This window comes from Pocillopora damicornis, chromosome 7 (assembly GCF_964200805.1).
Source record: "Pocillopora damicornis chromosome 7, jaPocDami1.2, whole genome shotgun sequence".
NCBI lineage: Eukaryota > Metazoa > Cnidaria > Anthozoa > Scleractinia > Pocilloporidae > Pocillopora > Pocillopora damicornis.
Genome location: NC_142676.1, coordinates 21,209,901 through 21,234,042, shown reverse-complemented (window position 1 = coordinate 21,234,042; position 24,142 = coordinate 21,209,901). Strand labels below are relative to the sequence as shown.

Genomic DNA, 24,142 nt, shown 5'->3' with positions numbered 1-24,142 from the left:
TACCTTTTTTACCTCTCGGTTTTTCATTCAGTTGGTGCATCAATAATTCAAAAACCCTCATTAGTTATCGTTGAAGAAGGACACAAGGTGAGTCTGGTTTGCCAAGCTACCGGTCAGCCGACACCAACAGTCACGTAGCGAAAAGCAGTCGGTCACATGTAAACCAAAAGATTAAGAGTTTTTAATGGCAGATTGGAAATAACCAATGTGACTAAAACAGACGGTGGAAACTACATATGTTCGGCAAAGAACATTCTTAACGAGGACTCAGCCCATACACAAGTCACCGCGTTTGAACAACCCAAGTTCACATTACTCCCTCCCCATAAACGTTTAGTCTCACCTTCAGAAAATGTGTTATTGACTTGCAAAGCACAAGGAGCAAGAGAAGTCGTACGGCAGCGGAACAGCCAAGGTCTGCCCTCAGGTCATATCCTTTATTCAAATGGCTCTCTACTTTTAAAAAATGTTGCTCGCCACGATGCTGGATCCTACACTTGCATCGCACGAAATATTCATCGCTTTGTTACTGCAACTACCGTGCTTGAATTTCGAAAACAAACCTCTTGTAGTATTTTTATATGATTGATCCTGATGGCAAAGGAGGCGTGACACCCTTCAATTTGTACTGTGACATGGGTAACAAAGGTGGAATTGGCGTGACGGTCATCAGTCATGACTGTGAGAGAAGAACTCAGTTGGCAACAATCTTGGATGTAGTGGTTGCGGATGTTACACTAAAGATGTGCGATACACTGAAGTTAGCACCGCTCAGCTGGCAGCACTCACACGAGTTTCACAGAACTGTGAACAGTTTATTAAGTTTGAATGCAACAATGACGTAGCTTTTATCCAGGAAAATAGCGCTTTATGGGTGTCACGTGATAGAATACAGATAAACTACAGGGGAGGAGCAACAGGCCATGATAAGATGTGCGCATGTGGAGTAACAAATTCTTGTTCTAATGGCAAAAAGTGTAATTGTTACAACGGTCGCAGTGACAGTGGCTGGAGAGAAGACAGCGGTCTGTTGACAGACAAGTCTGTTCTCCCCGTGACCCAGATCAGACTCGGAGACTTGGATGATTCACAAGAAGAAGGATATCATACATTAGGAAAACTCAAGTGTTATGGCGTGGCCTAAGGCTACATTTTAATATATGCAGTGCAGCAAGTGTGACTGAACTTGGAAAAATATCAATCTTTCTGAAATTCAGTTGCATTAATTTTAAGTAAGGACTTGATTTAAGAGATTTTAAAAAGCTAACTTTTTTATTTCTTTAGCTTGACTTTCTTTTGCGAAGAAACCCATTGATTTTCCAACCCTTACATAACGTCAATAAACAAAGCAGCCAGCCAAGGAAGGTCTGTGGCATTTTCTGAAAGATGACCATTCTTTAGTCTTTTTATGAGTGAAAGTATTCAAATCGGTGTGGAGCAAGTTCTCTAATGCCATTCGTTATGTCCTTCCCTGCCAGTGTCATCCCTAGCATGGCGTTCCCAAAGCTCTAGAAATTGGAGGTAACTTTCTAATTACACTATAAATGTTAAGCATAGCATTTGGAATACTAAAAATAATCATCTAAACAGAGTAGATTCCAATACCATCAAAAACAGCATTTTTCATTGTTTGTATGACCCTATTTTAGCCTTGGACTAGACTAAGGATGGAAGGAAGGAAGGCTGCCAATCTATTATCTGTCACGATCAACATATAAGCCTTGAGAGAGGCTTGGGTACGAGAAAAGAAGCACTTCCTATCTCTTTGCATGACGAGCCAGAGCAAACCGGATGTTAAAAAATTCGTGGGGATTTGGTTGCTATGGTGTGACGTCATGATCCGGCTCAGTAGCTATCATCGCTTTCGATTTGTGGTTTCAACAGGGGAGCGTTCGGTGATTACCTTAACACCGTTGTGTACAATCTCCAATGGCGTCAATCCTGTTTATTTTGAGGGGCTGGATTTTTCTTTTGACTTTTCTTGAGGTTGAATTTCAGACATTACTCGCAAGAGCGGGAAATTTGTTCTCATTTCGATCAGGTGCTGTGCGGCATGGATGCCTTCGATATTCGAAGAGCAAAATAGCTGCACTCCACGAGCGATTCGAGGGACTGGTATCTCCTGAATTCCAAAATATGCGGCATTCCTGTAGGAAAATTCATGTCGAGTAGCCCTTTGGTGTCAAGCTTTCCAAAAGAATTTAACACAGTGCAACTCTCGAATCTTAAAAATGGCGGGCACTTGGATCGACGACTAGTTCACAAAGAAAAGGTATTCATAGCCTCTTCTTTCGGCGTTGTTTCCGCGATACTTCGGCAAAAACTAAAAGCGGGCGAAGAAGAAAAGTACAGTTGGTTGGTTGATGGCATCAACAGCCTAAATATTGGCCAAGATAATGAAGATTGCCAAACAGCGACTGACACACGTGACAACAACAAGGACAAAATTCATGACCCTGTACAAACAGTATTTGGAGTCGATTCAAGGTCAGCCATATCCATAGAGGATATCGAGAAGAGTCAAGATGAAAATCTTAAGCTTAAGGCTGAACTTGAAGTTGCGCTTTCCCAGTTAGAGGCCCTTCGAGATGAGGTGAAAAACGGCGGTCAATCGACGCTGAGCTCAGGCACACAGGACCTGGCAAAGGACAACCCGGACAGTACAGTACAAGCGATATGTGGACCTTGATCGGCGATGTTTGTGATAAGTTCCAGGTGCCTCTTGCATCTTTATTCGCCGATCAGGTGGACCAGAATGTTGAAGTGGCTAAAGTGATGAGCGATATCGCAGAACAGCTGCTGAGAAAAAAAGACCCGAAGCAAGCCCTGGAAGCAATTGACTGACTTAGTGTGATAAGGAAAGTAAACAATATTGTTGCACATGAAAAGTAACTAAGGAATGTTACCAAAGAACAATGCATGAGTAAGAAAAGTCTGGTTCACTTTTCATTTTTTCAGCAGATCTACTTGTTCATTATCTGGATTGAAATCATTGCGTTGAAGTACTGGCATAGTTGTATGCCTGAGTGCTTCTGGGATATATAACATAATAAGTATTTTGGTTCGCACATGGTGAATCGAAGTTCTAGTGAGTGTTATATATCCTCTTTGGTTCACCCAGGTTGAAGTCCTGGTATAATTGTATGCCTGAGTGCTTCTGGGATATATAACATGAGCAGTACTTTTGGTTCGCACATGGTATCGAAGTTCTAGCAAGTGTTATATATCCTCTCTGGTTCACCCAGGTTGAAGTCCTGGCATAATTGTATGCCTGAGTGCTTCTGGGATATATAACATAACAAGTACTTTGGTTCGCACATGGTTTTGAAGTTCTAGCAAGTGTAATATATCCTCTTTGGTTCACCCAGGTTGAAGTCCTGGCATAGTTGTATGCCTGAGTGCTTCTGGGATATATAACATAATAAGTATTTTGGTTCGCACAAGATATTGAAGTTCTAGCAAGTGTTATATATCCTCTTTGGTTCACCCAGGTTGAAGTCCTGGCATAATTGTATGCCTGAGTGCTTCTGGGATATATAACATAATAAGTACTTTGGTTCGCACATGGTTTTGAAGTTCTAGCAAGTGTTATATATCCTCTTTGGTTCACCCAAGTTGAAGTCCTGGCATAGTTGTATGCCTGAGTGCTTCTGGGATATATAGCATAATAAGTATTTTGGTTCGCGTGTGTTGGGTAAGACATGGTTATAGCCAACTTCAATCCTCTGGTTGGCTATCTACCAGCTCATATCCAATGCGTACTCGTGGAATAATTGTTAAGTATTTCTGTTAGATTATGGTATGGGAGAACCTGGAAAATGATGTTATTCCCTCACGATGCTACCTTTCATTACTATTATCAGAATACCCTTTCCATCATAGCGGCTATTCGGCTATTTTTTTAACGTAAGAATACCCTCTTTGAATGAACAAACAAATAATTGTTCAATAAGTTCCAAATTTATTCATCATCCAATTTTCTTTTTTTTTTTTCGTGGGGGGGGGGGGGATCATTTCAAATAATATGGAATTGTAATACGGAAACGTGGTGCCGAAAACAAAAAGCAAAAGGGGGCGAGAACCAATGATTCAAAAAAAAAAAAAAAAAAAACCGTAGCGTACTTATTCAACTTATGTAGTTCGGTCGATTAACACACTCGCAGGCATTCCTACTGATCGATAACGATACCAAGTGTTTTCACTTCGCGTGTGAAAGCTTGCCTCAGTGGGAACTGTAGCATCATATAGTGGGTGGGAGAGAGCGGGCTTTGGATGTGTCCTATTTCAGTCGTGTACTGGTTGAAATAAAAGAAAATGCAGTATGATAGACGGCTGGCTTTTAAAATATAAAGTGTTGCGACTTCAGCCTGGGAAATTGTTGAATACACTGCGATAATTTCGTACCGTGTAAAACGACCCGAAGTGTATACTGTAAAATTCTGGTTAGATTATCTACCTGCAGACAAAACAATCCGGTTATAGGCCCCCCGATAACCCCGCTTCCCCCCTCTGCTGGATGACAGTGCTAACTGGAAATTTTGCTTTAATATGACTTTAAATTAAAAACGAATTTAGATCAACATTACCATGGCTTGTTTCTAAACGCTTTTCAATCCGCTAAACCTACCCAAAACCCTTTACAAAGTTTTATTATATGGCTGCGATAGCACGCGCGCTCAGATTGGTTAATTAGCGGTCCGTAATCCCCCGGTAAACGCCCACGGGCATAGCAGATTTTTTCCGCCACGGTTTTGGTTTACAAAACCTAGCGAACTTAGTGACTTTCGCTGAAAGGAACTTCGTTAAAAAAGCAAGGAATTGAACAAAAAACGTATCTCTTCTTTAACTATGCGTTCTGAAAAAACATTTCTTTTCTGAATTTTATTATCCTGACGAAATTGTGACGGAAAATGAAGGCAATGTATAAGTTCACTCTATTTCACGCGCTTTACCTATTTGAAGCCATATTATAAAAAAAACTTAATAACCTTGTTTGCTCGGGCTTTACTGTAAAATTCCATACTATGATTTCGGGCTGAAATTTTGATTTATGGACCTCGCCCAGAGGCTCGGTTCATAAAGCAAAAATTTCATCCCTCAGTCTGGAATTTTACAGTTAAGCCCTCGCGCCCGGTTATTAAGTAGTTAGTATTAGCCAAGGGCTTATAACCGAAATTTTACAGTATCAAAAATTTAACATGCTGAATTCGCACTACTTCACGGTTTAAACGGCTAAATTTCGCCGTCAAACTCCGCAACGTTCTCATTTTGATCGACATACGCGTTTCGTTTGTAGTCGTAGCGTGAGCGTGTTGCGTGCATTAATCGAAGGCAAAAGTCGTGGCGTCCGGTTCGTCCCTTGTTCATTTCAGGCAGACTTAAAAAAGGGGGAATTTCGCGTGAGTGTTAAAAATGACCCAAAATGACGAAATCCGAGATTCGTTCAACAAAAAGGGTCTATTATACTCTTTCTTAGCATCGATTTGCTGGCACGTACGTATTTGTCTGGCGGTTTACGGTCCAGAAAATAGAGCGGTTTGAGAAAAGGAAAGCTGACTTGGAAAGTCAGCAAATAAAGTCGGCTCGTCCGCTTTCGCTTTTGTTCCCGGCCTATTGATAAAAATCAAAGAGCCAAAATACGTCATTCACTCCAAACGTGGCATACATTCACTGACACGTTTTTAATTACCAAAATAGAAATTTTAATTATAAACGCTCACTCTCGTTTCAGGATTATAACACGCTCGCGCGAAAGTTCGCACTTTCAGCGTAACATAAATGATCAGTAGCAGGGATATTGTTACAATGGAATGTTGCAAGCTGCTGGACGTCAAGCTGAGATCGTGGAGTAAAACTCCTCGATCTCAGCAGGATCCAAAGCTCTTTTTTCGGTTGCTAAGAACGTCTGGCTCGTCATGCAGCACCCATTGAAAGATAAATATCTGAAAAGTCAAATGAAGAAGTGGACTAATCCGAAGTCTAAGGCTATAGAAATCCTGAATCGTTATTCCTTTTCTGGCAAGCACACCGTGACTCCTTGAACAGAGGTCCCTAATGGGGTTAACCGATAGCCATCACACGGCCTTAAACTTTAGCCGTTAGGCGTAAAAATTGACAAATTTTAACCGTTAGTTGTAAAAAACGTTAACCGTAAAAAATGTCTGATGGAAACAATGAAAAGACGTTAACTGTTAGCCGTAAATTGGCCAAAACTTTAACCGTTAGCCGTAAAAGCTATCACCTCATTGACACCCTCTGAACAGGAAAAACAACGTCAATTCCACGTTGCATCGGCCAATAACTTTTCGCAATAAAGATATTCAGAACACGGTTGCATCCAAACGACTGTGACATTGTCACAATTGCAATTGCAAATCCTTAGCTGACCGGGGTAGTTCTGGTGGAAACTGAGAAAGCTTTGATGAAAAAAAATTTATGAAACGTGACTATAGTGCAAGCTGATACCAAAAAGAAAAGGTCACTCGAGGGCAAGAACTCCATACCCACACGTAATGTCTCGCTGTGATTATAAATACATGCGTTGCAGTTTGAAGAAGCTATTTTCATGTTAGACAGATCTTACCACAGTTTCGCCTTCCGTTCCGTGTTATGGAGAAATCAAAGGCAAAGCCAGTTTCTAACTCTCTGGTGTTTTCATCGTTATTTCTCTCCGTTGTTTGCGTCGTGGCACTGATTCACGTCGAGATCGAACTTCACGCTCATCGACAAATGTTTCAAGTCTTGAATCAACCAAAAGAAGAGAAACTCGAGCTGAAGAACCTAGAAAATGACGAAAAGCCGACTGAGATGAATATTTTATATCCTTACCCAAATGAAGGTGGGTTTAAACTCAAAAAATCTCAAGAAGCAGTAGAAGTCACTCAATGCAGATGCTGAGTAACGTTATGAAAGTTGAAAAGTTTATCTGAAATTTTGAAAGGTTTCCATTTGAAATTCAGTCTGAATTTTCGTCTTATCTTTCTTTTGTGAATATCTCTGAATCTTCAATCAAGTGGCTCTCAACCCAAGAAAACTGTTATTGTTATTGTGAGCTTCTTAGCTTCTAAAGGGAGAAAATTCTCATGACTTTAGAATTTCTCAAGACAAAGAAGGTCCACTGACGAAACCCAAGGGGTCACGCAAAGTTCGTGATGATTAGAAGCATCGCTTTTGCCATCTTTTTATAGGTGCATATCATTTCAAAGGAATAAAGTTGACAAATCATGAGGTCAGCAAGTAATGTTAATTTACTTCACATTTTTTTTTACGATAAAAACAATGGTTTCATTCCGATCAAAAGCGTTACTTCAATCAAACGAGGAAGTAAGTTCCTGTGAGCAAAACAGGATGACACTCCGACAGGACGGAAGCCGAACCTTTCAGCAATAACGACAGGAAAAAAAATCAGTTTCGCTGGAAACAACATATTTTCTTTCCTTTAGCTTTCCGGGAAAGCTCGTTCAATTTCAAAAATAGGAAGAATCCTAATGAAGGTTTTTGTCACTTTAAATATTCTTCATTCCTCTATGCTTCAGTCAATTTTAAATAAATTCAGCTACTTTTCTACTCCATTGGCAACATGTTCGGCTTTCTTTCGTGTCGTTTCAATTAAAAAAAGTTCTAGCTCTATTTCAAATACTACAAAACTATGACAAGCAGTCTTAAAGAAGAGAAATTCCTTCCTCTCCTTTTGCAATGATGGGTACTTTTGTAGAAGAACTACCCGAATTCTTAACGGAATCCATGGGCCACACCAAGACTAAAATATAAACTTAGGAAGGCTTTATGGGAGAGTTCATACACCAGAAGTTACGACTTTGCGACTGAATCATGCAGGTGAATGTGCTTTGGAAAGAAGCGTTTAAGTTATTGTTCACTTGAAGGTACAATTAAAAATTAAATATATACACAACAAATCGTTGGTCGAGTTTCGCGATCGAGAAATTGCTACTTTAACGAAAATAATCTCTAGCTTCGGCTCAAGTTCTATCCCTATGTCGAGTTCACTGATTTTTGAAGCAGCTACTGGAAATCGAGGCTTCTAGATAGGCCATTTTCGAGGCTTAATATTATTTTATCTACAAGAGGTTCCGAAGTTTCCCGCGTTTTAAAGCAGAGATATTATGCATCTTAGAAGTGTCCTAATAAGATAAGTGGAACGTAGCCGCACTTATACTGTGATGTCTCTTGCAGAACTTCAAACTCGTCAAAAAAGGCAAGTGAAAAATACAGACGGGAGATCAAACGCCAGCGTAACCATCGATCGTGAATCGATCAGAAAAGAAGTACGACTCGCTATCAAGAGCCAAGCCTGCAGTGTTCATTGCCCCAAGAGCATCAGGGGAAGACGAGGCAGACCTGGTCAAAGAGGCCCTCCAGGTAAAAATGGACCACCTGGGCCACAGGGAGTAAAGGGACCTAAAGGAAATCAGGGCCCCCAGGGCATTCAGGGACCTCTCGGACCTTTGGGCCCTCCTGGAGCTAGGGGCGAGCCTGGTAAATCAATCTCAGCTCCCTCTATTGTTACACCTCCAATGCCGATAGTGGTAAACGAAACTGGTACAGCCTCGTTTCAATGTGAGGTTGAAGGAAACCCACAGCCTAAAGTCACATGGCTGAGAGATAACTCCAGTCTTCTTGCAGACAAACGAGTCGTGCCAACTGCTGGTGGCCTGGTCATCAATGGTGTCACGTTAAAAGATAATGGAACCTATACTTGTGAAGCGAGGAATATTCTTGGGGTTATGACGTCATTGGCTAGGTTGACTGTTCAAGGTAAGAAATAAAACATTCAGTTGTTAAGCTGACCTAAACTAACAAAAATCCATCATTTTAAAAATCAACCCCACGGAAAAAATTATGATTACAATTATCACCTCGAGGGTTACTTGGAAAGTTTACTCACCTTTTTTTTACCTCTCTGTTTTTTATTCAGTCGGTGCATCAATCATTCAAAAACCCTCATCTGTTATCGTTGAAGAAGGACACAAAGTGAGTCTGAATTGCCAAGCTACTGGTCAGCCAACACCAACGGTCACGTGGCGAAAAGCAGTCGGTCACATGTCCAACGAAAGATCAAGAGTTTTTAATGGCAGATTGGAAATAACCAATGTGACTAAAACAGACGGCGGAGACTACATATGTTCGGCAAAGAACATTCTTAACGAGGACTCGGCCCATACACAAGTCATCGTGTTTGAACAACTCAAGTTTACATTACTCCCTCCCCATAAACGTTCATTCATACCTTCAGAAAATGTATTACTGACTTGCGAAGCACAAGGAGCAAGAGAAGTCGTGTGGCAGCGGACGGGCCAAGGTCTGCCCTCAGGTCATATCCTTTATTCAAATGGCTCTCTACTTTTAAAAAATGTTGCTCGCCACGACGCTGGATCCTACACTTGCATCGCACGAAACTTTCATCGCTTTGTTTCTGCAACTACTGTGCTTGAAGTTCGAAAACCAACCTCTTGTAGTGACATAAAAACACACAATGGTGGAACATCTTCAGGTACTTATATGATTTATCCTGATGACAGAGGAGGCGTGACACCCTTCAATGTGTACTGTGACATGAGTGACAAAGGTGGAGTTGGCGTGACGGTCATTAATCATGACAGTGAGAGTAGAACCTTTGTTGATTACAAATCAGGGGGATGTGGTGGTGCTGGATGTTACAGAAAAGATGTGCAATACACCGGAGTCAGTATTGCTCAACTAGCAGCACTAACTCGAGTCTCACAAAATTGCGAACAGTTCCTCAACTTTGAGTGTACAGCTGGTGTAGCGTTTTTCGAGGCTGGTTTTGCTTGGTGGGTGTCACGCAGTGGAACGCGGATGAACTATTGGGGAGGAGCTACAGGACATGACAATAAGTGCGCATGCGGAGTAACAAATTCTTGTTCCAGCGGTCACATGTGTAATTGTAGAGGCAGTTTCAGTGGCTGGAGAGAGGATGGCGGTCTGTTGACGGACAAGGCGGTTCTGCCTGTAACACAAATTAGACTCGGAGACTTAAATGGCTCGCACGAAAAAGGATATTATACATTGGGAAAACTGAAGTGTTATGGTGTATCTTAACGCTACATTGCCCAAGTGGTAACGGCCTTGCATTTGAAAAGTATTGAAAACTTTCGTTGACTCTATAACATTACCACAGATTTAAGTCGTATTTGACATTATAAACTTTATTGTTGCGGTTGGCAGTTTAGATTCGGATAATCTTGAGCAATTACTAGTAAGAACAAACTTAAAAAGTAAGTGTAAAATTTCCACCAGTTTTGACATCCTTAACACGTAATCAGATACACCCCATCAGTGTTACCGGCGAGGAAAAAAAGATGAAAAATAAAGAAGATAGACAGAGAACCAAACAACTAAAATATGACAAACTGAAACATAAGAACAAAAACAACAACAACAACAAGAAGACTAATATCTAAAATCGACCTTCGGTTTCCGCCACATTATATCACTATGTCGAAGAAAGGAATTTTTATTTTAAGATTGAAATTGTTTGTGAATTTCGGGCTCAGCCGAATTAATCGAGCCGGCAGTCGAAGAAGGAAAATTATTTTTTATTATTCACGAATACGAGAAGTAAAGCGAAAAAATCAGAATTTTCCGTGAAGATTCTCAACCTGAGACGGTACGATTTCTGGAATGCTCTTTTGAATAACCTGGAAAAACACCTCTCTGATGCCAGGATTAGCGTCTGGTGCGAGAATCTCGAATGATGCGTGGAAGAATTGTTTTCACAGGCCAAGGGAAGTATATACAAAATTTCTCCAAAATACTACGTCATGTTTTTCACTTTAAATGTCCCAGCTGTTTTTGCTGCCATCGTTACCATGGAACCCGCACGTCATACGCAGGCGCTCTGACTAGAATTAGTTGCTAGTAATCGATTTTCTTCGTTCAATCTTCAATACTCGTGATAAATGTTGTGCAAATGTAGACGATTTTTCACCATGGTGCTTTTTCGTTTATAATTGTTTCTTCATGGGTTGCGGGAGTTCTTCGTCGGGTGCTGTGGTAAGAGTTCAAACCAGAGGGAAATAATCTTTTCTCTGAGTTGCAATCGTTCGATTTACTGCTTTCCCTTAAATTGCTGTCACGCAGGTGACTTGATTTGTTTTAATTTCTCTTTTGAGGCTGATTTTTAGAACATCCAGTCGACCATTATCTCGTTTAATTAATCAGGAAGTAATGAAGACAAGCGTATACTTAACGTCAAGACATCGACACCAATTTTGTAGAACACCAATGGCCATAATAAAATTGGTCAAGTGAATTGTTTCTTCATCCTCCCAAGTTATTCTTTAAATTTTCCCTTACTATAACCTATTGGAGTTTTCAAAACTGTATACTTTGCTCCCTAACGATGCTTTAGCTAGAAATGAAAGCCATTGATCTGGAAAAGACACTTGTCTCAACTCTCACAACTAGTGAAAAGATGTAACGCAGGATTAGTAACTTCTGTAACATAAACCGTATTATTATTTCTGGTTTGTTTACTACTAGATAACAACTCAGCAATCGACTGTGGTAACACCACAATACAGTGGAACTCAAACCGTAGGTTAGTATCGCCAATTTTAAGAAAATGTTTGTCCTATGTATGTTAATTGTTGGGAAGCTTTCTGCCGGAGGGTAGATATGAGACTCTTTCTTGTGAAAAGTCTCAGCTCGTGGGCGAGATTGTAAAAAAAGCTGGAATCAGAGGGTAACAGTGCACTGTTACTGGCAAATGCTGACCACTGATGGTTGTTGTGTGTGAAGAGAGCATGATTGAAGATGGCATGAAATATTAAGTGGTGTTTTAACTTGTATGCCAGCTTACCTGCAACTTAGCAGAAAATTTTCCATTTTTTTCCAACATTTTGTCACATAATGCCTCTGTTGTGCTATGTAACAAATAACTTAATAAATGGTATCTGACTGTGGAATTAACAGTTAACTGAGTCACCTCCATCATCAGAAACATTGAGATATTTATCAAACAATGTCTCCCTCATAACAGTTTCTGATAAATTTCCTATTTCCAGTGCAATATCCATCATCTTACCCACGACAAGCAGTCTATCCACAACAACGTGGACCACCACCAGCTTACTACAACCAGCGTTATCCTGGTCAGCCCGTTGGATATGGAACTCCTGGGGTCATTCAGCAACCTCAGACAGTTGTGGTCCAGGATAGAGACAGAGGTGGAGACCTCTTGGTTGGAATGGCAGCTGGAGCAGTAATGGCAAATGCTCTGCATGGACCTCATTACTATGGGCACGGGTCACATATCCATATCCATGATCATGACCACTTCCATAGTGGTGGGGATCACTTTCACGAGCACCATCACTATGGAGGCCCTGAGTATCATGAACATTATGGTGACAATGGTGGGTTTGATGGTGGTGGGGGGTTTGATGATGGTGGTGGATTTGATGGTGGAGGTTTTGATGATGGAGGAGGATTTGATTAAAGGAGGGAACAGTGTTTTAGAGGAACGTAGAGACAGCAAAAAAGCTGCAAGTAGATACTGGGATTTCTATATTAAGAGCCAATTAGGGGCAAAATTCACTGTATATATTTCTAACAATATTTCCTGCAAAATCTTCTGAAACTAAGAACAATGGAGTGAAAATTGCACTTTTGTTAGCCATCTACCTTGCAGTTTTTGCTGTTTGCTTTGAAACTTAATGAAAACCCTGAGAGAAAAAGCTTGAAATTAGCCTAGGAATCAGCCTTGAATGAAAGATGACTTGCTTGCTACACATGACATGTACTGGTAATATTTGCCAATAAGCCATATGGTACAACCAGAACTGAGCTTATAACCTAGGTCATATGCTTCTGTTTCTACTGAAAGCATTTGAAAGCATGAGGTAGACTTTCAGAATAGCTCAATATATGAAGACTATGAGGTCTTTTTATAGAGCAAAAATTGTTTCTGCTTTCTCAGGCTTCATTTAAGTTATTGTGTCAGTAAATTATTCTAAGTTCACTTTTTCCTACATATTTAGATCGAGCTTTAATGTGAGGTATTTTTGAAAGCTGTGATAACCTTACCAAGACATAAAAAATAATGAATTTATACAGTCATGTATCCCATTCAGCTTCACAACAAATTCATTCTGTTGATATTGTTACATATAGCAGTAAAAGTATTTCTCACTGTAATTATTGTAAATGCATTTCCTCCCTGGCCAGAAGTTTGAGTGACAGTATTTAAACTGAGTACATAACTTTTCGTAAGTATGTGGAAAAATCAATGTATGAAAATTAAATTACATATCAGAACACATATTTGTAGGATGTTGATACTTCATAACTTCACAATGAATACAAATAGAATTTAATGGTGATTAGGGGTGTATTTTTTTGTTTAGTTGTTTAATAGATACTTTGTTATTACTATAGTGTACTATAGTTAATCTATGAAAAATTAAAGTTACCCTCTCAGATACAGACTGTTTTTTTTTAGTCACACATTTGTTTTTATTTGAATGAATGTATGTAGCTTGAATTGGCATGCAGAAGTAGTATGATGCTATTTAATCCCAAAAGTTTCTCCAAGCTTATTCAGTGATTGTTGATTATTATTATTATGTAAAATTATCATACATATAACTATCAATTATATTGACTTGTGCAAATTTGTTATGATCGATTCAAATATTCAAGACAGCATCAAAGAGCTTTCTAAATAGGGGTATCTTGTATGTAATCTACTGTTTGATCCTCTACATTTGATCATCTTCATTTGACCATCTGCATTTCCATGTCACTGGGCATAAGCATCACATATTGACACATTTCCTACCCTACCTGTAAGCAGGAAGTTTGTCACCATAGACCTAGTGAAATACTCTAGCCTGCCATCAGACTCCTATAGCCCAGAGGTAAGGCATCTGAAGTACAAATTGGGTCAAAGGTTTAACTCCTATTGGTTGCACCAAGATTTCTTTTTTACACCCCATGTTTTAACTCTTTTTTTTTTTTTATTTATTTATTTTTTAATCCCTGTCATGCCCACTCCTTCCTCAAACTACCATCTGGAATAGAGCCCGTACCTTTCCTCGTCAGCGGTCAACTTTGTGAATCAACATGGCGGCCAAAGAAGTGGAATTAGGATTTGTAGAAGAAATTGGTGACGATGCTGTTCGTAAACTGCAGATGACAAGCGCCTTCTTTCCGAGCAAAATCGGTGGAACCCCAGCATGGTTAAACTTGCAAGAGTTACCCAATTCAAGCTGTATGGTGTGCAAAATCTGCCTCAAACCGATGGCATTTCTCTTACAAGTGTACGCTCCCATGCCACATGACCAAAGTTTCCATCGAACGATCTTCGTATTTTGTTGTAAAGATGGCAATTGTCACTCTAAAAACTACACCGATTGTTTCCTTGTACTAAGAAATCAATTAAAACGCGATAACAAGTTTTACAGCTATAATCCGCCGCCAGAATTGGACGAAATTAACGAGCTGTCTATGGAATGTGTAGCTGAAGAGTTCAAACCCAAAACATGGATCAGTTTATGCGATGTGTGCGGGTGTAAAGGGGATAAGAAATGTTCTAAATGTCACGTGGCACAGTACTGTGGCCGTGAACATCAGACGGTGGATTGGAAATCAGGTCATAAGAACTTGTGTCCGAAACTGTGCCCACAGGAAAGTAAAGAGCAACTGTTACAAGGTGATTTTAAACTTTTAACTCACAAGGTCTGATTGTCAGTTCTAGATGCTGTACATTTTCTTGTAAATTAGTTATGCTGGATAGTATATGGGTATTAAGAAGGAAAGGGGACATGTTGATCGCCTCTGGGACTGTTAAAGGGTTCCTAATAGAGTCATTTTGCGTTTTACTCCATGATCTTAGGAAAGAAGTGTACTGGAGGCCCATTTAGTAGAATGGTGTAAAGAAGGTGTAAAGAATTCTTCAATAGCCTTCTATCATTTGTTTGTGTGATTTGTCTTATTTACTTCTTCATCACTTTCTCTTCTACAGAACATTCATTAAATGTACAGTTGTACTAAATTGGATGCAGGAATATTTTTAGTTAAACCTCATATTATTTTAAAACCAAGCTATAGCCCAAAAGACAATATAAATTATCATTTTCAAAATTATTTTCTATATCCAAGAATTGTGTGCATAACAAAGCAGGTGGTTGTGCAGAGATCTTGCATTGTGTGAGGACTTTGCCTAATTCATTTATTACAATTAAAATAATGATATTGATGATCACGTTTAACAGGATGCATTTCAAGTCTCAAAGTGTTAAATGGTTGAATTTCATAGCAAGCTGTGTAGGGCTTTTATGTAAACAAAAATATGACAAACCAGTCAGAACATATTTCAGCACTAATAATCATCAAACTGTAGAAGTTATTGGAACGTATAACAGTAAAACCATTAAAGTTGAAAATTATCAAACTATTTTAATACCTCCAACATATCCCTAAGAACTAAATTCAGGCCTGTTTGAGATTTGAACCCATGACCTCTGCAATACCATGCAGCACTCTACCAACTGAGCTAACAAGCCAACTGGGAGCTGGTCAATGTGTTGGGTCCAAATAAACCATCTAAGTGATGAATGATGATTTTAGATATATGAATTCATATATTTGCAATATATAATTTTGTTTCCTCGTCACAGTGCAAATATATGAATTTCATTTATCTAAAATCATAACATATCCCTAAGAGTTTATCAAATTTTAGTTTGGTTTTTATGCGTTTTTTCAGTTTGTTTGTATTTTCTTTTATTTATTTGTTTATTCATTCATTTTTGTTTCCAGGCAACAAGTGTAGGAACAGAAGAATTCTCTTTCCAGAATATGAGTTACTTATTGAAACAGAACCAGATTTAACTGATGAAAATGAGAAAAGTGAAAAGGACAGATTAGATGAATACAAACAGTTTGTGAGAGCAAATGAGCTGCTCACTGATACAGAAAGTGACAAAGAACTAGAATCCTTAGCTTCTCTTGGAAAGGAAGCTTTACTTGCTGATAAACAGTTTAGGAAATTCAAAAAGAGAATTACCAGAGAACCTAAACAGGTCTGTTAAAGAGAGAGTAAGAAAGAATTGTAAATCATTCTCCTTCCTTCATTCAGTACTAAATGGTTACTGTGCTTGTTAAAGTCTGTTAATTGGGTGTTGGGTAGTGGAGATAATTTATTGTTTCTTTACATATCTAACTCATGCACCATGATTGGTCAATTTAGTGGGCTGTATTTCACTGGACAGCCTGCTGAATTCAGAAGTTTGTTTGAAATGAAATCTTCCTCCTCTATTTGACCCCAGAGATCTATTTATAAATGTCTCAATAACCTCATTTTCTCAGTCTGTACTGTAAGTTATGGAACCTCCTTTTTTGTCCACTCAGATTTACCAGAGTTCTAGTTCCATTTGGATGAACTGGGCTGACAAAAAAAAATTTGGATCAATATCAGTATCTGGGCAACTGCCCACCTACCCCTCCCCTAACCCAACATTAACCCTAACTTGTTATCAATTGACTATTGTTGAGTTAGGGGAGGGGTAGGTGGGCAGTTGCCCAGATACTGATATTGATCCAAAAATTTAATGCTAGCACTTTTGTAAAGACCTTTTCCCTCTCCATTACAGTCTTCTTTTAAAGACAAAGTAATGTTATTATTAGTCTGTTAGAGCACATGTGCGAGTTCTTGGAATACAACCCTTTTAACAGGGAATTTTTTGCAAGCTTAGAACTTTTTGTGATAGATGTCCTGTTTTGTCCTTCAGGTTTTGCGCTATCACCAAAATGGTGAACCTCTCTGGGTCTCTGATGAAGGCAAGCCTAGCGAAGACGACATTCCAAGATGTGATTGTGGTTCTGAAAGGGTGTTTGAATTTCAGGTAATGATGTTGGTAGCATTTAAGGCTTTTGAAAGCTGTGATAATGGCACTTTCTCCATGTGTGGTGTGTTTTGTTGCATTCAATGTTTTGAACAGAAAATTCTCTTTTTTGTTGCAAAATTGAATACTGAATATTCTTTTACACAAATGAAGAGATCACTAAAATTTGCCTGTCTCCCAACATGTGGCTTTACACAGCTCAACTAGTATCTGTGAGGCATGCATCCCAATCCTATCAAAACCTGACTTTTTCAGGCTTCTTTTTTGTGCAATTTCTTTCATTGCAGCTCATCTCTAAGGATCATTTTTGTACTTTAAAATAATGCATCATAATTCCTAAGATGTAAATTCAGTGTAAGTTGTACAAATATGTATCTGGGTAACACCTTGGAGCTGATAAAGTTGTTTCTTCCCATTATGTTGGCTGAGAAATGCAACAATATTGTGAGGAAAATATACCTGTACTTGCTTATCACCTCAGGGAACTAAGGGATTAAAATAACCTCTCTTTGTTATTCCTAATGGCAAATATTTCAGTCCTCAGATAAGAAAATTATCAGGGCAATAGACACAGTGGCAAAGTGAGTGTGCATGCTTGTATGCACACTTGCAAAAAGGAATGGGAACTACAATATTTCCATAGTAACGCTATCAAGGCAAAATGAGGGCATTTTTAAAATTCTCATTATTTGTTTCCATTTACTGGGGATGAATCCAAACCAAGACAGACAAGGTTGCCATTTGCAGGAAAGTGTCCATTGCACTTTCTCCTTCACACATCTCACTCAACAAAAATATTGTTGTGGTAACAGGTGTGAATCTAATGACTGAAGTAGAGAATCCATATCATGGCTACAAAGTCTTCATAGCACCTGTTATGGCTTTTTTTATACTCTGTTTGAGTTTCTTCTCTTAAATTAATCTTTGTAATGATTTTTTAAAAATTTTTAATTGATCTTACTAAAGATTGCTTCTTAATTTCCTTTTCAGATTATGCCTCAGTTGCTCAACCACTTGCAGGTGGACAGTCTTGAAGAAAGTGTTGACTGGGGAACATTAGTTGTGTATACTTGTGCTCAGAGCTGTGGTGATGGAAGTTCATATCAAACTGAGTTTATTTGGAAACAAAACTTTGCAGACACAGGGATACCAACTACTGCGTTAGGAACTGGATGAGGAGTTTCATGTTTAACCTTATTTACTAGTACAACTAATTATTAAATGAAAATTAATTTTGGTCTAGTTTCATTTTTTTCTGACATGTATTTGGTGTAACTGATCAGTCACTGATTTCTTGATCTTCTCATCATTACATGATTGATCAATAAAATTACAAAATTACAAAGTTATGACTGGTCTCACCCCTTATTCACCCCCCCCCCCCCTTATATAAGTTGTGTACAATATACTTTGTGGTTTGAATGTACATTTTCTGTGGTTTTTGAAAAGTTTCAAACCAAGGAAAGATTTTAATCACAACGTGTATTTGCATATACCAGTAATTGTAAATTTTATGATCAGTGGGCAGAGAGAAGTAGTTGTCTTTCTGAAAACAAAAACAAAACAATGCCACATTAAAAAGCATTAAATCCTCACCAACCAGCAGAGTTTGAGTGCTCTGTTAGATGGCTTCTTTTCTACTAATGCCCCATTCACACCAAAGCTTAAACATGTTTAAAAGTTGTTTTGTTAAACACAGTTTAATTTTTTTTTCTTCATAGAAACTATTTAACTGAATATTTTTGACTTGAATGTAGCACATTGGAAATGCAAGTTAGCAAGTACTTGAATCCAATGGAAAATCAAGTTTTTCAGTTCTCTGTTTATAATTTTCATTCAATGAAAACCAGTTTAACAAAACATGTTTTGCTGGTGTGAATGGGGTATAAGATGTAGACTGTTCTATCGTGAAAGAAATTAAAATTAAATACTTACTGGGTTTAGTCTGCATAACTTTTTCAAAGTATTGAGGTGGAAGAAATCCTTGTTCATTCCCGGGACACAGAATCACATTGTTGGCTGATCGATAAAATTTGAATCCGTCTGAATAGGAAAAAAATGTATTAATTAATACTTCAATGGGTAAAAAAAACTGTAATTCAAGAACACTATACTTTGTTGCCTAATTGTTAAAGTTTTTACCAACATTGCTTTATGTAGAGAAATATTTTTTTGTGTCCTGTTGGAAGCAGAAAAGATTCTGAGTTTCTATGAGGAATCAAACCTCTGACCTTTGAACTCTGTGCTCCAACACTCTACCACTGATCCATAAAGACTCTATGGTGAACTATTAACTAGAGTGTATAATAATATGGGACCAGTGTGAAGGATTCAAGTAATAACACTTTGATCAGTAAAATAAAATAAAAAGAATCCAAAAGCAAAACAAAAACAGGAAAATTACAATATTAAACAAAACTGGGACAAATAAATCACAAGTCAACCACATATTATAAAACTTATGGATCAATATCAGTATCTGGGCAACTGCCCACCTACCCCTCCCCTAACCCAACATTCACCCTAAATTGTTATCAATTGACTGTTGTTGGGTTAGGGGAGGGGTAGGTGGGCCGTTGCCCAGATACTGATATTGATCCAAACTTATTATCAGTCACTGTACCACTCAGTGCCTTTCTGAGGTCAATAAACACCAGGATCTCACAGCTTGAACGCATTCCTAAAGGATTACAAATTAAATTTAGTAAAATAAAACAAGAATAACTGACTGACTCACAGACACATGTTAAGATAAGAAAAGATCAGTTTATTCACATGTTATATCAAAAATTATGGGGACAATCACCCATCTCTCCCTTTTTCTACTTTGTTTTCTTCAATTGGTTTGTTGTTGTTGTTGTTGTTTTTTTTTTCTCCACTTGTACTCTAAGTAATTTTCCTTAAGCTTTTTATGTTACACTCCTGATTGGCTCTTTGTAAAGCCACTCACTGAGGCACAGGTATTAAAGACTGATTGGCTTCAAAAGTGTCATTACTTCTTACAAAAAATAAAGATTGTGTAAAAAATTGATTTAAACAGGAGTTGTGGACTCTTAATCAACCTTCTCAACCAGAAGTGCACAATAAATGTAAACCAAAATTAAGGCACAGTGTTACTATAAGTTGTTGAAAGGGTTATCTTTGAGCCTTACAATGGAACCATCATTGATGATTTTATTTGTAATATTTGTTATTAGTATTTCAAATACATAGAGAGGTAAGTTTCTAAAGAAACTTTGGTGCTGCATCGGTGCAAGGGTATTTATAACAGGGTAATTAAGTGTTATCAACTGAGTTTATATCATAAAGTAGCCTCTGTAAAGAGTTTGTAGGCTGATGTTTCAAGTGTTAGCCCTTCCCATTTAGCTCTGAAGAAGGGCTAATGCTCGAGACCTGAGCTTATTAACTCATTACTGAGGCTAATTTAGGTTATCAACTCAAATGTTTACACTAAATTACCCTTCTTTAAAAACAAATGAGTAAAGAGGGGTAAGTTTGTGAAGAAATGGTGGTGCTGCATTGGTGGGAGAATATAACAGGGTAATTTAGTGTTACCAACTGAGTTGATTACATAAATTGGCCACTGTAAAGAGTTTAAAAGCTGACATTTCAAGCACTGGCCCTTCCTCAGAATACAGGTATGTATTCTATTCTTTAAATACAGAAATGTATTGCACAATGTCTAGCAAAATAAATTGTTAACTTAGAGAGGCACAGCATTTACTGTATTTATAAACTTTAATTTACTCACCACTGATGACTCCTTCTTCCCCTGGTTCTCCTGGTGCAAAATGGATGTGATTTCTGCTCATTCTTGACAAACCCTAATAAAAGAAAAAAATGTGTTTTTTGCAAGTACCAACTGAGCCAGATGAGGTTGATGAAAAAGGAGTCAGAGCAAAAAAAATCAGTGAAAAAAGTAAAAACACCCACCTGAGCCTTTATTAGCTCCCAACACTCATGATAGGTGCCATGCACAACAACTGGTGCATCAGAGGGATCTGTGATGGGATTAAGCTCAAGGTCATCAACCTAAAATGCCAAAAAAAAAAAGGAAAAAAATCAACCAACAATTATTAACTCTTTCACTCCTGATATCTTAATGAAGGTATATCTCATAAAACATTTCTCATGAATTTTTTTCTGAGAATTTAGTGTTGGATAAAATACCCTTAGTTTCATTGGCCAATTTGAGCAAAGGCTGGAGTTGTTTTGTCCATTTGCACTTTAATCCAGAAGTCAGTGAAAAAGTTGTGCATGCTGGATCCAAGGCCCACTTCATTAGTCATCGAATGTTTAGATCATATTTTTTCATATGTATATTGGGCTGAACAAGTTATTATCATAAATTTTAAATTATTAGTAAACATTTATAGCTATTCTCATCACTTGGCTGTTTGATATTGAATTGTCATATTGTAAGCCCTAATAATATAACATAAAACTGAAATCTTGCATCGTGATTGTCTAAAGAGATTTCTTTTCTGAAAGTCAACATTCCTAATCTCTTACAATGCAGAAATGCTAACCTCAATGGTGTGTCCTTGATTTGCTCTGATTTGCAGCCTGTTTGTCAGTGGATCAAGTCTCAGGGCAAACCTCTTCTTGTCATTCTCATCAACAACTTTTCTGATTTCATTCTCAGAATATCTTTTAAACTGTCGTAATTTTAACAGCTCATCAACAAAGACAAATCCTGTGGGCATAAATATCAAATTAATATTAACAAATATATTCTATAATCGTTGAGTAAATCATTCTTTGCCTGACCAAAAAAATAATAATAATTCATTTCTCTCAAGAATCTCAATACATTCTAAAACAGATGGGTGATGGAAGAAAAGGAAAATTACTGTTTACATATAATGAACTGCTAGACTTACAACATCAAATTCTCAGATACAAGATGTGTGTGACAGATGGTGAGACGATATGATATTTTGAATCTTGGGAGTGAAAGTGTTAATACTACTTGATGGGATTAATTTTCTTTTAAATTCAATGTGGATTTTTTTTTACATTAATTTAAGTCTTGCAGGTCTTCAATTGAGTGCATGAATTCAGATTTTGATGTTGTTCCAGAGGCCATATCCATCTACCCTAGGCTTAATTGGTACTTCCAAGTTGGCTTGTCATGAATCAAATGCTTGGAGAGCAGGCCATGACTCTGAATCTTACACAATTGCAAGATCTCAACTGCTTACTAGCCGTAAGTGGGGATGGCTCCCTTGATTGCCATCAGTGTATGATTTTGACAAAGTTAGCCAGTTTTTTTTAGGGCTTGGATCACTCACGACCAGGATAAACATTGCAGCAGCAAAGTGAACCAACATGGCTTGACCAATCAGGCTTTTGATCCTTTACATTCACAGGGGAACTTTATTCATAAGTAGATTTACTGCCTGCAGTTACATTAGGCCTCTCTTTTTATCAGTAAAAGGGAACATATAAAATTCTTAACAGGGTAATTCAGTATTATCAATTGAATTGATAACATCAATTGGCAACAGTGAAGAGTTTAAAAGCTATGGTGGCCAATATTTACATCATCAACTCAGTTGATAACACTAAATTACCCTGTTATACTTTTCCACCAATGCACCATCATAGTTTCTTTAGAAACTGATCCCCTTAATTCAATAGCATTGTTACTTAAGTATGTGGTAAAACTTAAAATCACCTAGATGTTAATACTACCTGAAAAATCTCAAACATGTATTATAGCTGTAATAATACAATTCTAGAAACATTTACCTTCAGACATTTGCAGCCCCTCTTTTGATGCACCATGTCGAAGAATGTAAGAAAGAGCTTTGGACAGTTGAATATTGTGACCTCTCTGACAAAAGAAAAAAAATTGCCTTTTTTTTTCCCTAATGAAATTAGTCAGGTTGTATCAAATTTCACGGCAGGAAATATCTGCAGGTAATTATGATAATTACAAAACTCGCTGTTTTCGTGGTAATAATATAAAGCTTCCGACAAACTATGTGGCTTCATGAAATGCCCCTATGTAGAGACAAACGAATTAAATTACGAATTTCGCCGTAACCTTAACGCCGATATCTGTAGACCTAGATCAGGTACTATACTGTCACTTATGAATTATGCTTTCTGATAGTAAGAACGATTCTAAAATTAGGTTGAAATAATGTATAGGAAAATATGTGATTGGTGAAGGGAAAAATCAAAAGTCTGTTAGCTAATTAAGCCACACGTAACGAAAAAACAGTATCGTAAGAAGGCATGTCCGGTGAGAATGATCTACAGTTATTCATTGACCTAGGGTAGGCAGTAGAGAGTAAAGAGTCATTATCATTTATTGAGGGGAGATTGCCAATGAAAGTTTGTGGCGGAAAAGTGGGCCGGCCTCTCCATCATTCAAATCCATAACCTTTGTGAGTCCGTCTCCTTTTACACTGTCCTAGATTTATGGATTTATCCAGAATATTGCTCGCTCTTGTCTGAGACTAGGAGTGTTAAAAAATGCTGGACAATCGAATTTTACTTTACGAAAAAGTTAAACGGATGTTCCTCACCTTTAGCGGCTTTTCAGCGCTTGCCTCATCTGCGAGTCGCTGACTTCGCGAATTGTTCATTTTAATCAAAAGTTATTTCTAAACATAAAAAGCTTAACTTAAATATCCCCCATTTCATCTGGTGTCCTACAAGTCCCCACAAAAACGAAGAAATCATCCTCTAGTGTAGTTATTGCACCACAATTATTGTATGTCACGCGTTCCAATTAGTTACCAGGACCTGCTCATTCGTATCATCCGTCACGCAGTCAAGCACCAACCCGACCTTTTAAGTGCAGTAAAAGTGAAAAAACTGTCTAAATTTTGAATCAATAATGACTATATCTTATCTTAGTGTGTCTAAACAATATCTATACACCTTCTCTCATCTCACTAGTAAAGCCTTGTCATTTGAGAAACTTTTTCATGGTTCACAAACCGTCGGCATCGTCATACAAAAATGCTAAGCGAATACCACTTCCCGCACCGAGACGAAATAATGCATACGTAACTGACTAAACCGTGTTTCTCGGGCAAAAAGAAATAGCGCTAATTAGTAAGTAATAGTTAAAATAAGGATTTGGAACTCGGTGCATGGGTATTCATCCTAGCATAGCATTCCTTAGGTCTCAGGAACAGAATACTCCAAAGTACCCGCAGAATGACAATACAGAAAGCTTAAGAGATGTTGGTGTCGAAGAACCCATTAACGGCATTCTCAAAACATCAGCAGGG

The 24,142-nt window shown here is 38.1% G+C and overlaps 4 protein-coding genes and 2 pseudogenes across 4 annotated transcripts; 5 read left to right on the top strand and 1 right to left on the bottom strand.

Moving 5' to 3' along the window:
• Window positions 1-443: 443 nt before the first annotated feature.
• Window positions 444-1,267, top strand: LOC149043093 (contactin-associated protein 1-like; annotated as a pseudogene).
• A 756-nt stretch (window positions 1,268-2,023) lies between these two features.
• LOC149043092 (uncharacterized) lies at window positions 2,024-2,977 on the top strand (annotated as a pseudogene).
• A 3,362-nt stretch (window positions 2,978-6,339) lies between these two features.
• On the top strand, window positions 6,340-10,435 carry LOC149043091 (uncharacterized). The gene is made up of 3 exons (XM_089211287.1): window positions 6,340-6,838; window positions 8,194-8,775; window positions 8,936-10,435. The coding sequence occupies exons 1-3, from the start codon at window positions 6,610-6,612 to the stop codon at window positions 10,078-10,080; spliced, it is 1,956 nt and encodes a 651-aa protein (XP_089067413.1). The 5' UTR covers window positions 6,340-6,609; the 3' UTR covers window positions 10,081-10,435.
• A 394-nt stretch (window positions 10,436-10,829) lies between these two features.
• LOC113677568 (uncharacterized) lies at window positions 10,830-13,463 on the top strand. Its single transcript, XM_027194386.2, has 3 exons — window positions 10,830-11,034; window positions 11,524-11,581; window positions 12,048-13,463. The coding sequence occupies exons 1-3, from the start codon at window positions 11,002-11,004 to the stop codon at window positions 12,479-12,481; spliced, it is 525 nt and encodes a 174-aa protein (XP_027050187.1). The 5' UTR covers window positions 10,830-11,001; the 3' UTR covers window positions 12,482-13,463.
• A 529-nt stretch (window positions 13,464-13,992) lies between these two features.
• On the top strand, window positions 13,993-18,234 carry LOC113677508 (uS5 assembly chaperone PDCD2). The gene is made up of 4 exons (XM_089211304.1): window positions 13,993-14,695; window positions 15,805-16,067; window positions 16,776-16,889; window positions 17,880-18,234. Exons 1-4 carry the CDS (start codon window positions 14,107-14,109, stop codon window positions 18,063-18,065), a joined length of 1,152 nt encoding a protein of 383 aa, XP_089067430.1. The 5' UTR covers window positions 13,993-14,106; the 3' UTR covers window positions 18,066-18,234.
• LOC113677557 (tRNA 2'-phosphotransferase 1) lies at window positions 17,987-23,631 on the bottom strand. Its single transcript, XM_089211316.1, has 8 exons — window positions 23,429-23,631; window positions 22,644-22,728; window positions 21,419-21,585; window positions 20,823-20,921; window positions 20,641-20,713; window positions 19,513-19,569; window positions 18,825-18,932; window positions 17,987-18,435 (listed from the first exon to the last, which is right to left on the bottom strand). Exons 1-8 carry the CDS (start codon window positions 23,486-23,488, stop codon window positions 18,407-18,409), a joined length of 678 nt encoding a protein of 225 aa, XP_089067442.1. The 5' UTR covers window positions 23,489-23,631; the 3' UTR covers window positions 17,987-18,406.
• Window positions 23,632-24,142: the final 511 nt, after the last annotated feature.

Bases quoted from the DNA above. Each gene is read 5' to 3' on its own strand.
- LOC113677508 (XM_089211304.1), top strand. From the start codon at position 14,107: ATGGCGGCCAAAGAAGTGGAATTAGGATTTGTAGAAGAAATTGGTGAC. The intron at 14,696-15,804 runs GTGATTTTAAAC...TTTTGTTTCCAG, and splicing joins TAAAGAGCAACTGTTACAAG to GCAACAAGTGTAGGAACAGA. The intron at 16,068-16,775 runs GTCTGTTAAAGA...TTTGTCCTTCAG, and splicing joins TTACCAGAGAACCTAAACAG to GTTTTGCGCTATCACCAAAA.
- LOC149043091 (XM_089211287.1), top strand. From the start codon at position 6,610: ATGGAGAAATCAAAGGCAAAGCCAGTTTCTAACTCTCTGGTGTTTTCA. The intron at 6,839-8,193 runs GTGGGTTTAAAC...TGTCTCTTGCAG, and splicing joins ATATCCTTACCCAAATGAAG to AACTTCAAACTCGTCAAAAA. The intron at 8,776-8,935 runs GTAAGAAATAAA...TTTTTTATTCAG, and splicing joins GGCTAGGTTGACTGTTCAAG to TCGGTGCATCAATCATTCAA.
- LOC113677557 (XM_089211316.1), bottom strand. From the start codon at position 23,488: ATGAACAATTCGCGAAGTCAGCGACTCGCAGATGAGGCAAGCGCTGAA. The intron at 20,714-20,822 runs GTGGGTGTTTTT...TTCTTTTATTAG, and splicing joins GGGAGCTAATAAAGGCTCAG to GGTTTGTCAAGAATGAGCAG. The intron at 18,436-18,824 runs GTAAGTATTTAA...TTTTGTTTTCAG, and splicing joins AGTTATGCAGACTAAACCCA to AAAGACAACTACTTCTCTCT.
- LOC113677568 (XM_027194386.2), top strand. From the start codon at position 11,002: ATGGGTTGCGGGAGTTCTTCGTCGGGTGCTGTG. The intron at 11,035-11,523 runs GTAAGAGTTCAA...GTTTACTACTAG, and splicing joins GTTCTTCGTCGGGTGCTGTG to ATAACAACTCAGCAATCGAC. The intron at 11,582-12,047 runs GTTAGTATCGCC...TCCTATTTCCAG, and splicing joins CAGTGGAACTCAAACCGTAG to TGCAATATCCATCATCTTAC.